Below are 16,379 nucleotides of genomic sequence, written 5' to 3'. Positions count from 1 at the left end.
CGACTCTGCATTCCCCATCCGCATAGCCATTCCGCAAAAAAGATAGAACATATCCTTTTCTTGTCCATTTTGCCGACAAGGGTAGGAATTGTTACAATGGATCCGCAAGAAAAAACAAAAACTGATGCCATGCGGGTGTCATCTGTGTGTTTTGTGGATCGCAAAATACATACGGTTGTGTGCATGAGCCCTTCCTCTTATGCTAGCCTTGAGAAAAATCCAGGTTGGGAATATTTATCTGAAAGTCTTCCCGTTTTTGTTTTCAGCCGGGATGTGTCTACCATGTTCAGTTGAAGGAGGAAGGCAATGACCATATTGAACGTGCTTTGCCTTCATATCGGGCCATACAGGTGAGTTCACGGAGTGCCTTGACTTCCCAGTGAGTCTGGAGTAGACTGGGGTTTATACAGAGGAGGCAGAGCTGCATGGACGGGAGGAGGCGGCGGTCTGAGCCGGGGGCGTGTCTCTGACTACCTCAGACTCCCTGTAGACAGTGCAGCCAAACTGTAGTCACAGAGCATGGCCAGCTAAGCAGTGTGCACAGGGAGAAGCAAATGGCAAGGGTACCGCTCAAGACCGGACAGTTGGTTTAAATTGTCAGTTCTAGGGCTTATGTTTGGAGGTATCTGGTCTCTTGGCGGAGTCACTAGTTATGTCTAAACTCCGCTTACGCAGGAGGACCCGTGCGGTGGAAATACTTTGAGCACTGTAGTAAGACCTCTTATTAGGTATCCAAAAGGGTTTTTGACAAGTCCTTGGTGTTTTGAAGGGCTCCTCGTCATTTAACTGACCCCCAGCAATCAGTTGTCATCTGTGAGCGTGTTCAATTCCTCTAGCGCCACCACAGGGGAAAGGAAGTATTTACATCGTGCCTGTGGTCAGAGGATTGTGCAGGGTCCTTCAGAGATGCTCTTTAGTAACTGCTCTCAACTGTGGCTAATGAACGCAGGTCCCAAATGGGAAACTTCTTCTTATGACGCTGAATACCTTATGTTCTCTCTCGTATCCTGTCATTATTATACCGAATGTAACCTGATGGGCAGTGACAGTCGCGCTTTCCCAACAGATTTCCCTTTAAAGGGGTTGGCAACTTGTGACCAATGTGTATAGAAGATGATTATCTGGCACTTATTAATATAATCTTGAAATTCTGCACCATTTTCTGTATCTTATAAGATAAGCCCCTTTTGTTTGCCAAGTCTTTTGTGCGGCCCACACAGAGGTCTTGTCCATAAGTCATGTGACCAGGCAAATCGCCTCCATGTGATGTCTCCTCCATTCCAAGTGCAGATGGCAGGTGCAAGGTATGTGACTATAGGAGCCATCACATGGAGGTGATTAGCTTGGTCACAGTCTCTCGGAAAACCCCTTTAGGGTCCATTCACACGTCGTTTATTGCAGATCCGCAATACACCCGGCCGGCACCCCCATAGAACTGCCTATTCTTGTTGGACAAGAATAGGACATGTTCTGTTTTTTGGACCGGAAGATCGGGGGCGCACTTCGGAAATGTGGATGCAGACAGCACACTGTGTGCTGTCCGCATCCATTCCTACCCCATAGAGAATGAATGGGTCCGCACCCGTTCCGCAGAATTGCGGAACAAGTGCGGACACATTCACGGACGTGTGAATGGACCCCTAAGCTTTTGTGTGAACTGCATGCTTTCAATCTCTAGTAACCTTGTATGCGTTTTTTTTTTCTATATCAGGTTGGAAGTAGTGATATAGAAGATGTGAACATTATTGCTTTCCGTCAAATCAACCAATTTGATCTGAGTGGAAATGTAATGACGTCACCCGAACACCTCTCTACTCTTCTGGTAAGTCCCAGCCATGATGCCTTATCCTTTTGTTAATATATGATGATATCTTAAAGAGGACCTTTCACTCGTATACAAACTAAAAACTAACTATACCTGTGGGCAGAGCGCTGCCCAGGGGTCCCCCTGCACTTACTAGTATGCCTGGGCGCCGCTCCGTTCGCCCGGTATAGGCTCCGGTGTCTCAGCTCCGTCTGTTGTATTGGACTGATTTTTTTTGTAGGAGGCGTGTCCCTTGCTGCAGTGCTGGCCAATCGCAGCACACAGCTCATAGACTGGCTATGAGCTGTGCGCTGCGATTGGCCAGCAGTGCAGCAAGGGACACGCCTCCTACAAGAAATCAGTCAGAGGGAGCGCAGACACCGGAGCCTATACCGGGCAAACGGAGCGGCGCCCAGGCATACTAGTAAGTGCAGGGGGACCCCTGGGCGCCGCTCTGCCCACAGGTATAGTTAGTTTTTAGTTTGTATACGAGTGAAAGGTCCTCTTTAAGGCTACTTTTTACATCTGTATCATGCCCGTCATAGGATCTCAGTACTGGAGAAAAACGCTTCCGTTTTGTTTCCATTCATTGTCAATGGGGACTGAACTGAACAGAACGGAATGCACCAGAATGCATTCAATTCCGTTTGATTGTGTTCCCATGCCGGACAGAAAACCGCTGCAAGCAGCATTTTTCTGCCTGGCATTGGGATGCGGAGCAGGACCCTTCCGGCAAGACACATAATTTAAGTCAGTGATGCAGGATCCGTTTTCTTTGACACAAAAGAAACCGGATCCAGCACCTATTGACTTACACTATTTTTAATGCTGGATCCGTCATTGCTATTTTAAAGAATACAAACTGATCCATTCATAACGGATTCGGCCGGTTGTATTAACTAGACCAGGGATGCCCAACCTGCGGACCTCCAGCTGTTGCAAAACTACAACTGCCAGCATGCCTGGACAGACGGAAGCGTTTTGGCTTATCCTTGTGAAAGTAGCCTAAGCTGTGTTGGGTGTTTTTACTAGGCTTTATTCTGCAGTCCTACTGATCAGACACCCTGTGGATAGGGGATATGTTTAAAGCTTGGCCCGACCACCTTTATTGACCAATTTAGTTAAACATTTTTTTTACTTTTCTGCCTGATGTAGCAGCGTTTTATACTGTACGACATAAAATTAAATGATTGGACCACCAGGGGGAGCTCCTGACCTTCAAATATATTAAACCCATTTATTAAAAATATGTTCTTGGCCTGGCAATTTTTGTCTCGCATATTTTAGAATAGAAACCTATATTGCCCGTTAGACCAATTACAGTGGCTCACAGTTTATTACACTGTAATTTTATTTATTTTTTTTTGCAAATCCTTTTAAACAAGGAAAGGATCCGCTCAAGACTAACCTCCATGGTTTAGAAACCATATGGATATAGTGTTTGAGCGTTCAGGTGTTATGAATGTATAATCTCATGCACTTACCTGCCCCCCAATCACCACTGCCCACTGATGTATTACATTTTTAATTCATTTGAATGACTGGTGTGTAATACTGCATTTCCCCTGCAGAGGAAACATTTGCCTCATAAAAGTTCATGCGCCGACATAACAGAAAAAACGCCTAAAGCCTTTTCATAAGGTCAAACGTTTCTAAAGGCGCACAAAATGATATTCGCCATGGGATAATTGCAGCTGTTGTGCGAGCAGTAATGATTCCTAGGCGGTCATTATCTGCTCTCTCCAGTCCCTCACCTGCTGCAACCTTTCCTTCCAGATTTCTTTTGATATCACTCCACAGTCTTTACATGGCCTGCCCCTGCACTTACTATAAGGACGTACTTCTGTCTGTATTTCGAGTTGTGTTGAGAGTGGAGTTCAGTTGAAGACCTTGTTTGATCCTTTGTGATGAGGCCTTCAGCGAGGAAAGTGATTCGTTGTTAAAAATATAAAAAATCCTATGCAACTTGAAAGAATACAACATGACGGTGACCCCTATGTACTAAGGCGGTTGTGCCTAAAATGTCAAATGTTCCTAACGGAATAATCTATTGAGCCTCTCTTGATGAGCGAGCAGGAAAGGGGTGCCACTGAGCGGGAAGGGCATGGCGTACGATAACTTGTGCTGATGTCGCCAACCAATAGTTGATGTTTAACCATATTCCACATTTATCATCCAGCCTGAGCCCCTGTGATAGATTTGCTGCAGCTTAAAGTCTCATTCACACGTTCTTGCTTAAATCCGTGAAAAGGTGGTCAGTAATTCCCTCGTGAAGACGGGATCGTATTGTGTCCGTTTCTTTTTGCTGTCTGTGTGTCATCCGTGTTTCACTGACGCCGAACAGCTGAAAAATTAAATTTTCAAAGCATCTCTTCCGAATGATCCGTGAAACATGGATGGCATTCGTGTTGCATCCATGGTTTTCACGGACCCATAGACTATAATGGGGCGTGATGGATCCGTCAACACTGACAAAAGAGAGCATGCATCTGTGCTAAAAACACGGACTCGCGGACCATGCTAAAACACTGATGTGTGAATACACACACAAATGAATGGGGACGTGAAGAACACGCACAGCACACGTCCGTGAAATGCTGACGTGTAAATGAGGCTTTAGTCTCTAAGATTTGCTTATTCTTCTCTTTTTTAACTCTAGGTAAAGCTGTATAAAAGTGAAAATCTGGACAACCCAATACAGTCGGTGTCTCTAGGACAATCCCTTTTTTTCCATTTCCCTCCCCTACTCAGAGATGGCGAGGTAATTTTTACATTTTAGGAAATGCGACATATGTATGTGAAGAGTAGTTCATCACACTACTGTTTTAACTCTTTAATCCTTGCAATTTTAAAGGGAACCTGTCACCACCAAAATATCCCCCTGAACCATCTGCAGTACCTTACAGCTGAAGCCATCTGCTTTCTAATGTTGTCATAGGCTTCATGTAGACCGTATGTATTTTGCGGTCCACCCAAAAAAGTTTTTTATTTTTTTTGGCGGATCCATTGACTTCAATGGGTGTGTGGTCCGCATTTTGCTACCAAGAATAGGACATTTATCTTTTTGTGGATGACATCTGTGTGGTTTTTTTTTTGCGGACTCTTAGAAATGGGTCAGTGTGCAATCCGGAAAAAAAATGTGGATCAGACACCGCTACAGGATATAGTCGTGTGCATGATGCCTTAGACTAATTCGTCCAACGGGCAAGATTGGGCAAGAAAAACAACTTTTATTTATTCCGCAAAGGAGGAGCTTGAAGTCGAGGGGGGCAGCAGCCTTGACTCTTGAAATCATCCTTGCCATGCCCCCAATTCTCCAGGAGATCCTACGCCATACAATCTCATTTTGGGCGCCTGCGCAGTGAGCCATGCTGTAGTGTACTTGGCTTCAGCACGGCTCACTGCACAGGCACCGAAAACGAGACCGTACAGCACGAGCATGAAGAAAAAAGGCTATTAATCAAATGGGCAGGAAGGGGACTCGGCAAGCTGGACTTCAAGCTCCTCATTTGCATCCAGAATATGTTGTTTTTCTGCGATCTTGCCCATTGGACGAATTCGCCCCAAAAAATTATTAGAAACTGGAAGATTTCAGCTGTGAGGTACGGTGGGCAGATTAGGGGGCATTTTGGTGGTGACAGGTTCCCTTTTAAAACGAATTCACGGCTGTGTCCTCCTAGCAAAAGATGTTTCCACAGGTGTCCGTAACAATACATTACCCTTTAGGCTAAAGCAACACCTAGACCAAGAGGGTCAGCAACCTCTGGCACTCCAGCTGTGGTCAGACTACTCCCAGCATGCTCCATTTAGTTATGTGAGGGTTCTGAAAACAGCCAAGCATCTATGGATGCTGGGAGTTATGGTTTCACCACAGCTGAAGTGCCGGAGGTTGCTGATCCCTGACCTAGACTGTGCACAGTAAGGGCTCATTCACATGTCAGTGAATCATGGACGTGTATTGCTCAGAAATGCCGGCTTTTAAAAAATAAAATAAAAATTCACTAGTGACTCGCTTCACACACATATATACACACACACAGGTCCTTCTCAGAAAATTAGCATATTGTGATAAAGTTCATTATTTTCTGTAATGTACTGATAAACATTAGACTTTCATATATTTTAGATTCATTACACACAACTGAAGTAGTTCAAGCCTTTTATTGTTTTAATATTGATGATTTTGGCATACAGCTCATGAAAACCCAAATTTCCTATCTAAAAAAATTAGCATATTTCATCCGACCAATAAAAGAAAAGTGTTTTTAATACAAAAAAAGTCAACCTTCAAATAATTATGTTCAGTTATGCACTCAATACTTGGTCGGGAATCCTTTTGCAGAAATGACTGCTTCAATGCGGCGTGGCATGGAGGCAATCAGCCTGTGGCACTGCTGAGGTGTTATGGAGGCCCAGGATGCTTCGCTAGCGGCCTTAAGCTCATCCAGAGTGTTGGGTCTTGCGTCTCTCAACTTTCTCTTCCCAATATCCCACAGATTCTCTATGGGGTTCAGGTCAGGAGAGTTGGCAGGCCAATTGAGCACAGTAATACCATGGTCAGTAAACCATTTACCAGTGGTTTTGGCACTGTGAGCAGGTGCCAAGTCGTGCTGAAAAATGAAATCTTCATCTCCATAAAGCTTTTCAGCAGATGGAAGCATGAAGTGCTCCAAAATCTCCTGATAGCTAGCTGCATTGACCCTGCCCTCGATAAAACACAGTGGACCAACACCAGCAGCTGACATGGCACCCCAGACCATCACTGACTGTGGGTACTTGACACTGGACTTCAGGCATTTTGGCATTTCCCTCTCCCCAGTCTTCCTCCAGACTCTGGCACCTTGATTTCCGAATGACATGCAACAGTCCAGTGCTGCTTCTCTGTAGCCCAGGTCAGGCGCTTCTGCCGCTGTTTCTGGTTCAAAAGTGGCTTGACCTGGGGAATGCGGCACCTGTAGCCCATTTCCTGCACACGCCTGTACACGGTGGCTCTGGATGTTTCTACTCCAGACTCAGTCCACTGCTTCCGCAGGTCCTTCAAGGTCTGGAATCGGTCCTTCTCCACAATCTTCCTCAGGGTCCGGTCACCTCTTCTCGTTGTGCAGCGTTTTCTGCCACACTTTTTCCTTCCCACAGACTTCCCACTGAGGTGCCTTGATACAGCACTCTGGGAACAGCCTATTCGTTCAGAAATTTCTTTCTGTGTCTTACCCTCTTGCTTGAGGGTGTCAATGATGGCCTTCTGGACAGCAGTCAGGTCGGCAGTCTTACCCATGATTGCGGTTTTGAGTAATGAACCAGGCTGGGAGTTTTTAAAAGCCTCAAGAATCTTTTGCAGGTGTTTAGAGTTAATTAGTTGATTCAGATGATTAGGTTAATAGCTCGTTTAAAGGACCTTTTCATGATATGCTAATTTTTTTAGATAGGAATTTGGGGTTTTCATGAGCTGTATGCCAAAATCATCAATATTAAAACAACAAAAGGCTTGAACTACTTCAGTTGTGTGTAATGAATTTAAAATATATGAAAGTCTAATGTTTATCAGTACATTACAGAAAATAATGAACTTTATCACAATATGCTAATTTTTTTAGAAGGACCTGTATGTACATATATACAGTACAGACCAAAAGTTTGGACACATCTTCTCATTCAAAGAGTTTTCTTTATTTTCATGACTATTAAAATTGTAGATTCACACTGAAGGCATCAAAACTATGACTTAACACATGTGGAATTATATACATAACAAAAAAGTGTGAAACAACTGAAAATATGTCATATTCTAGGTTCTTCAAAGTAGCCACCTTTTGCTTTGATTACTGCTTTGCACACTCTTGGCATTCTCTTGATGAGCTTCAAGAGGTAGTCACCTGAAATGGTCTTCCAACAGTCTTGAAGGAGTTCCCAGAGATGCTTAGCACTTGTTGGCCCTTTTGCCTTCACTCTGCGGTCCAGCTCACCCCAAACCATCTCGATTGGGTTCAGGTCCGGTGACTGTGCAGGCCAGGTCATCTGACGCAGCACCCCATCACTCTCCTTCATGGTCAAATAGCCTTTACACAGCCTGGAGGTGTGTTTGGGGTCATTGTCCTGTTGAAAAATAAATGATGGTCCAACTAAACGCAAACCGGATGGAATAGCATGCCGCTGCAAGATGCTGTGGTAGCCATGCTGGTTCAGTATGCCTTCAATTTTGAATAAATCCCCAACAGTGTCACCAGCAAAGCACCCCCACACCATCACACCTCCTCCTCCATGCTTCACGGTGGGAACCAGGCATGTAGAGTCTATCCTTTCACCTTTTCTGCGTCGCACAAAGACACGGTGGTTGGAACCAAAGATCTCAAATTTGGACTCATCAGACCAAAGCACAGATTTCCACTGGTCTAATGTCCATTCCTTGTGTTCTTTAGCCCAAACAAGTCTCTTCTGCTTGTTGCCTGTCCTTAGCAGTGGTTTCCTAGCAGATATTCTACCATGAAGGCCTGATTCACACAGTCTCCTCTTAACAGTTGTTCTAGAGATGTGTCTGCTGCTAGAACTCTGTGTGGCATTGACCTGGTCTCTAATCTGAGCTGCTGTTAACCTGCGATTTCTGCGGCTGGTGACTCGGATGAACTTATCCTCCGCAGCAGAGGTGACTCTTGGTCTTCCTTTCCTGGGGTGGTCCGCATGTGAGCCAGTTTCTATGTAGCGCTTGATGGTTTTTGTGACTGCACTTGGGGACACTTTCAAAGTTTTCCCAATTTTTCGGACTGACTGACCTTCATTTCTTAAAGTAATGATGGCCACTCGTTTTTCTTAGCTGCTTTTTTCTTGCCATAATACAAATTCTAACAGTCTATTCAGTAGGACTATCAGCTGTGTATCCACCTGACTTCTCCACAACGCAACTGATGGTCCCAACCCCATTTATAAGGCAAGAAATCCAACTTATTAAACCTGACAGGACACACCTGTGAAGTGAAAACCATTTCAGGTGACTACCTCTTGAAGCTCATCAAGAGAATGCCAAGAGTGTGCAAAGCAGTAATCAAAGCAAAAGGTGGCTACTTTGAAGAACCTAGAATATGAAATATTTTCAGTTGTTTCACACTTTTTTGTTTGTATATAATTCCACATGTGTTAATTCATAGTTTTGATGCCTTCAGTGTGAATCTACAATTTTCATAGTCATAAAAATAATGAAAACTCTTTGAATGAGAAGGTGTGTCCAAACTTTTGGTCTGTACTGTGTATGTGTGTGTGTGTATGTATGTGTATATATATATATATATATATATATATATATATATATATATATATATATATATATATATATATATATATATATATATATATATATATATATATTAAATTTTATATATATATATTATAATTTTTATATATATATTATAATTTTTATATATATATTATCTCTATTGGTATGGCCCACATCTTAAATGGACACAATAGCATTTATACCTTGCCTGTTTTCTTTTTCAGACCTATGTTGTACAGCTGGGCTCTACTCTGCCTAAATCTCAGTATGACTACAGCCTGCCCCAGTTTTCGTTTAGCACACACGGCTACCATAAACACCTCACCTTCACCTTCTATCCTACGGTGAGTAACATATTTATGTGCTTTATATTATTGGCACCTGATACTAATATATCTTTCAAGAGCTGGAGTGTGAAAAATGGTCCAGTTTCCAGATTTCCAAACGTGGTCATATAATTAGTGTATTTAGCATCTGCGTCCCATGCAGTAAGAAGGTTGTGCAGGAGATATTCATGTGCATGTAATGTGTGTGCATAATCTATTTGGGGTCTGTGAGCAGCTGTAAATGTCTAAGAACAAAAAAAATGGTTCAGTTGTCGTCTCCATCCTATACATGCAGCAAGCAGCTGGTATCTGCTACATGACTGCTGTATAAGCAAGTTGGTCCTCATAGCCTCAGACAAGAAACGGATTACATAGACATCTATGATTTGGGGGCGGGGGGGTACTACTATCTCTCCTTGGGGAGAGAGCACCTTAATACTTATAGGCCATACATGCTCCTCTGGAATTCTGGGAAGAAAGGGAAGCTCATTTGCATTCCTTTCTTCATAGACGTCTATGGCATAGCTAGCTGACTGCTGCACTTGAAGGTAGGTGCAGGTACTTACAGCAGGTTGAAGCAGCCAGATGTTTAAATTGTACCCCCAGTGATCCACTTAAAAACCTCTTGGGATATGCACTTCAGTGCGTAAATCCCAGTTTCTTATGTAGAATAAAAACATTATTCTATTAGCTTCATACGTTTCCAGTCTGCATACACAATTTATTTCAATACAGGGCGGAGCAGAAGGAAGTTTTAATCACTGCAGCTATATAATTTGTCACAGCTGGAATAGGAGCTTTCTGTGGAGCCCTGTGATCACGGGAGCATCAGCAATGATTCAAACAAGCAGTCGGCGACCACAGCAGAGAAAGGCTGGCAAGTGTTACTTGGGCTAGGAGACTTAGAAAAAGTGACTGGTTAACCTTCCAGTTACAGAAAGTTATCCCCTATCTACAGAATAGGGGATAACTCTTAGATCGGTGGGGTCCAACCACTGGAGCATATACTGCGCCGCTCCATTCATCTCTATGGGACTCCCAGGTGAAGCAGAGTACAGTGCTATTTCTGGCAATCCCATTAGGATAAATGGAGCAGCACTGCATATGCTTGACCTGCTGCTCCACATTTCAGGGGACGCCCGTTCTAGGGGATTACTAGATGTGACCAGAATGCCTCGTTATACCTGGTGAATTAGACTGTATGAATAAACAGATTTTCTTTGACTCGCAGAGAAAGTTACCTGAACAAGATGTCGTCCAGGGCTCCTACCTGGCGCTGCCTCTCACCTTACTGCTGCTGTTGGCCGGTTACAAGTACGATAAGGTAACTGCAACCAATACACTATACAGTCACGGTTATTCCAACCCTCAGCATCTGTACGGTAGAAGTGCTTAGATGGCTTGGAGCTGGTCATGAGGTTATGATATGGGCTTCGGAACAGGAACGTGTGACATCCTGGCATATTTGCTACTCTAATACATTGATTACAGCAGGGAAAAATATTTAAGGAGACGGGCTGGCAGGCCTGTCTCATTTACCATTTTCTGCGCCTGTTTCAGGCCTAGAAAAAGGTCTGGGTGTAATACAGCTCGGAAGCTGTCTTACATTTAAAACTGGCGCTGGATTCGCCGAAGTTATGGAGAGGCCGGCTCTTCTTCGTAACTCCGGCAGATCCACCGCCAACTTAGGGCTTTATTAGACGCCGGTCTTAATAAATGTGTCCCGTAGTTTTTCGCCTGCAGATAATCCCCTGGATCACAGTGCTCCGACATCGCTTTGGTGCGGACCTTCGTCTGTCTAAGTCTAACGTACATGGTTACACAGCCCCTGAATATAAAATATTATAAAGTATACGAGACAACCACATGTTCGGAGACTTCCATTAATGGGGATTCTCCGAGTTTTACTCTGCCTTTATATTTTAAAGTCGTTGGGTTTGGATAGTTTGTCTCATTTCCAGTAACTTTCCCAATAAATGAACCCTTCCCTAGAGCGTTCTGCTGCCTTTAAGACGACTGCATCTGAAACCTCTCATTACGAGGACGACCTTTAGTGTATTGATAGTGATGGCTTAAGAGCCTGAGTAATGAGCGCTGTGTGCCTGTGCTTTCTCGTTACATAGGATGCCGGGGAGATGCGTGGACGCATCCGTCACACTTTGTTAACTTGACATGTGTAAATAGTTTTTGGCTGGAGCATAGGTCAGACTGTGTCAATAATTGCACAGAAGAGATCCAGCTCTGAGAGTTCCATGTGCTGCGTCCTGTTACATTGGAGCAGGCTGTACTGGAACATTTTAAATGCTCTTTTAAATTTTATTTTTATTTTACAGCCAAATGCATTAGGTAAACCCCGGGTATAATTAGGCGTCTCAGAGGAAAGTGCCGGCTTCTACGTATGGGTCGCACTGTCATTTGCTAACACGTATTAGGCCGGTCAATTAGAGTCACAGTAGTCCCTGACTCTAGCAGGGCTCATATTAATCAGAATGTAAATGCACGTGTCTGCCTGATTGTTTAAATTGCCTAGAAAATGATGTTCGGATGTGCTGCATGCAAGCAAAATGGGAAATGGCCTGCTCCTCTGTTGTAGGTAATAGTTGATGGATTTGATAGATTCCATTTAGTCAAGAAGAGCTTTTAAAGGGTTTTTGGAAATCCATTTATAGATGCTTGTCCACGTTGATGGCGACTTACTAGGTTATGGGGGCTTCAGACGCAACCTCCTGAGGTTGAGGGGTGTGCAGAACGGAGAGCATTACATGAAAGGCCATTCAGGGAAAATGTGTGGCTGCCCCTGATCATCACAGCGGATTGCTGGGGGTGCAAGAAAACGGATTGCTTCGCCTGCTTCTATCATCTGTGAACCCTCAACAGTATGGAGGTTTAAAGGGATCATGCCTATTAAGTACAGCATGGAGAGAGCTTGCATCAGTAAATTTTATCAATATGCTCACCCCTGACTCCCCCGCTGTTCGCCCTCAAATTGCCCATGCAGGGCATACAGAGGACCCCTGAGCATGCCCTATAATGGAAGTGACCCCAGGAGGAGTCCTCTCTCACAGCCAGTTTGCTGATGCGGAGTGGATGGACACCGGAGTTAATATAGGGATAAAAATGACTGAGGTCACTGGCGTGTGTGCCATTCGTGCGTTACTGTAGTTATCCCATGATTAATGTAAAAAATCGGGCATCATATAGTACATGGCAATCTCTAGAACCAGCCCTGCACCTCACATGAAACCAGAGATCTCCACGCTCACTGCTCCAATTGTTCTGCTAGATGTATTTCAAGCTGGCGCTAAGCATGTATGTCAACCTCAGCAGGACAGAGAATTTAGAAAAAGGGCAAACGGCAATTGGCGCTATACAGCGATTTTATTAAACAAAAAAAAATAAAAAAAGTATTCAGATCCAGGTGCTGGTTTGAAAAATGTAGAATATTTTTCGTGGTACAACCCCTTTAATAAGCCTTGTCCAAGGTGACCGAATCCCCTTAAGGTGGAAATTCATGTAGTAGGAAAAAGAAGGAAACAGCGGGGTTTATTTTAGTATCGTATTTTACATGTGCTTCATTTTTTTTTTTTTTTTTTTTTAAAGAGCACTTGTCAGCAGGATCAACTCCATTAAACCAGGCATACTGCTTGGTAGGGTTGATCATGCTGATTACAGTGATACCAGTGTTATGAAAATCTGTTGGGATGTTCCCGAGAGATAAGACTTTTATTCCTTATTCAGATGATGGCTTCAGTGCACCGAGGGGCAGGGGGCTAGACCCTCAGTTCTCCTACGTTTTCCAGTGCTGTCCACCTCCCTTGGTGCACTGAAGCCCTCATTCGCATAAGTAATAAAAAAAAAAAAAAAAAAAAAAAATTCCTCTCTCTAAGGAACAACCGATTTTCACAAGACTGGTATCATTTTAATCAGCAGGATCCCCTTTACTAGGCAGTGTGATTGGTTTAATAGGGTTAGTCCTCCTGATAGGTACTCTTTAATTCAGTGTTTCCCAACCAGTGTGTCTCCAGCTGTTGCAAAACTACAGGGTGGGCCATTTATAGGGATACACCTTAATAAAATGGGAATGGTTGGTGATATTAACTTCCTGTTTGTGGCACATTAGTATATGTGAGGGGGGAAGCTTTTCAAGATGGGTGGTGACCATAACGGCCATTTTAAAGTCGGCCATTTTGAATCCAACACCGCAGGAGAAATGCTAGCACAGGCTTCCAGTATCCGTAGTTTCAGGTGCTGCACATCTCGTATCTTCACAGCATATGCAGCACCTGAAACTACGGATACTGGAAGCCTGTGCTAGCATTTCTCCTGCGGTGTTGCTATCAGTGTGTGAAGAGTGGGAGAAGAGGGTTGCATTGACAATCCAACACAATGGGCAGCACATTGAACATATTGTATAAGGGGTCAGAAACTTGTAAATAACTCATGAAAGAATAAAGTTATGTTAAAACCAAGCACACCATTGTTTTTCTTGTGAAATTCCCAATAAGTTTGATGTGTCACATGACCCTCTTCCTATTGAAAAAACTAAAGTTGGATTCAAAATGGCCGACTTCAAAATGGCCACCATGGTCACCACCCATCTTGGAAAGCTTCTCCTCTCACATTTCCTGTTTGTGGCACATCAGTATGTTAATATCGCCAACCATTCCCATTTTATTAGGGTGTATCCATATAAATGGCCCATCCTGTACAACTCCCAGCATGCCCGCACAACCAAAGACTGTCCAGGCATGCTGGGAGTTGTAGTTTTGCAACAGCTGGAGACACACTGGTTGGGAAACACTGCTTTAATTCCTTCCTTTAATACATTTTTTTTTAATCATATTTTTTATTTTTTTTCATACTTTTAATATTGGCCTATTAACCAGTAAGCACCTCAGCCCACTTGCACATGGCTTAGGCTGCTTTCACACTAGCGTTTCTCTTTTCCAGTATTGAGATCTGTCATAGGACATTCATTGTCAGTGGGGACAAAACGTAACTGAACAGAACAGAATGCTCCAAAATGCATTCCGTTCCGTTTGGTTGCGTTCCCATACCGGAGAACAAACTGCAGCAAGCTGCGGTTTTCTTTCCACCATGGGGTGAGGAGCATGACCCACAATGCAAGTCAATGGGGACGGATCCGTTTTCTGACACAATAGAAAATGCATCCGTCCCCTATTGACTTTCAGTGGTGTTCATGACTGATCCGTCTTGGCCATGTTAAAGATAATACAACCAGATTCATTCATGACGGATACAGACGGTTGTATTATCAGTACGGAAGCGGATCCAGTAAAAACGCAAGTGTGAAAGTAGCCTTAAATAATGCCAATGCTATCCTGAAACCCCAAAGCGAGCTTCTCTTTGATGAGTACCACTCGCACAATTCTACAGTGTCACTGACACTGGCTGTCACCTTTACTACTGCCATCTTTCACGGTGCATGCTACATACCAGTTACGTTCCCAGTAATGTATAGACAGTGAGCTGGAGCCCTGCTTAATGTTTGTAGATTGGTGCATAGAGGAGACCAGGGCTCACAGTAAAAAAATGTTTTCCCCATAAAGTCACCTGTCTTCTCCGGTCATGATTCCCTTGTCTTCTTCTTGCTAGTTGGTTCCCCTGCTGCTGCAGCTGACAAGCCGCCTGCAAGGAGTTCGTGCTCTTGGACAGACAGGAGCTGACACTGCCAACCCAGAGGATGCAAAAAGACTTCAAAAAAGACCAAAGACACGAAGGACGTGAAGAAGCGGTACCGTGGTGTGAAGTGACAAAGTCATGCTCCAGACCCTTGGGGACATGTTATGGAAACTCCTTGGCTTGAAAGAAATTCCAGACTTCAAATAACAGTCTCTCGGCACTACATGACCCCCCCCCCCCCCTCCTCCTTTTTAAATGTAACTTGTTTTGTACATTGTGGATGTATATAAGCAGATCTTGGAACATGATTTAACTTGGAATTGAAGAAATTTGACCACTTATTTTGTAATTTTTTCCACTGGAGATAACTTATTTTTTATCATAAATGAAATACCTGGTGGCCGGCGACTTATACATGAAGCAAAGTAATTTCGTCTTTGCAAATGGTTTCCCAAGGAAGCTTAAATAAAGAGTAACATGGTTTCCCCTTTCTACATTGCTGGGTTACTGAGTTTTATTTTTGAAGTCGTGGGCCATAGTGGTCACCAAATGTAGAAGTGAACTCCTGGTCTGCATGTGTATTCTGTGTAAGGTGCTTGTGCCTGTCGTGTATGTTGCCTCATGAATGCATGGGCTCAACTTTTCCAACTTTTCGAACTGTAGGATTACTTGGCTGCCATTCAAATGAATGACTGTTCATTCAAGGGTCCTTTTAGGGACCGGCTACATGCTGCAATCGGACAGTGGCAAAAAACCATCCAGGGCCGATTTTGTCTGCGACTTTCACGTTCGCAACATGTTGAATGTCTCACAGTGACACCATTGAGATACATTTTGCCATGTAGCCATACCCCTTTGTGTCAACCCAACAAATGAGCAAATGCTCAGATTCCATCTTGCATATGGCACCAAAATTCTTTTTGTTCGTCACGTATTAACAGGGGATGTGCTGCCCAAAGGGAATGGGGACAAATGACCATAATAACAATCATTCATCCCTCATTCACTTCATATTAGGCCTTGTGAAAGACACTTGAAATGATCAGCAATTGCCTTTTTATATCGTCGATTGAAACACTTGCAGGCTGTAATCGCCCCAGTTGTCAGCCATAGGTGTCCCGAGCAGGAGACCTTCCATATGCTCTATTAAGGCAAATGGACAAGAGGTAGTTTTCATGAGACAACACCTTTAAAGTGGAACTCCAATACAAGTTTTCACCATGGTTAAATTTTCACCCTTCAAAAATGTTACCAAATGGAGATTGTAGATCGTCTTCTTCCCTATGAAGGAGGGAAGGGGTTCTCTTTCTTCCTCAAAAGAATGACTTCCTAGTGGTCCGTG

At 43.7% G+C, this 16,379-nt stretch overlaps 1 protein-coding gene across 1 annotated transcript in view; it reads left to right on the top strand.

The window, feature by feature from the left end:
- LOC122944485 (nodal modulator 3-like) overlaps positions 1-15,531 on the top strand; it is a 69,716-nt gene extending 54,185 nt beyond the window's left edge. Inside the window, exons 26-31 of the mRNA XM_044302807.1 lie at positions 267-350; positions 1,712-1,822; positions 4,464-4,565; positions 9,293-9,412; positions 10,626-10,718; positions 15,011-15,531. Coding sequence (XP_044158742.1) covers positions 267-350; positions 1,712-1,822; positions 4,464-4,565; positions 9,293-9,412; positions 10,626-10,718; positions 15,011-15,142 — 642 coding nt within the window. The 3' untranslated portion in view covers positions 15,143-15,531. The remainder of the gene's footprint in view (positions 1-266; positions 351-1,711; positions 1,823-4,463; positions 4,566-9,292; positions 9,413-10,625; positions 10,719-15,010) is intronic.
- Positions 15,532-16,379: the final 848 nt, after the last annotated feature.

Source organism: Bufo gargarizans, chromosome 8 (genome assembly GCF_014858855.1).
Source record: "Bufo gargarizans isolate SCDJY-AF-19 chromosome 8, ASM1485885v1, whole genome shotgun sequence".
In the NCBI taxonomy this organism is placed as follows: domain Eukaryota; kingdom Metazoa; phylum Chordata; class Amphibia; order Anura; family Bufonidae; genus Bufo; species Bufo gargarizans.
The sequence above is the reverse complement of the archived record's forward strand: the minus strand, read 5'-3'. Positions and strand labels throughout refer to the sequence as shown.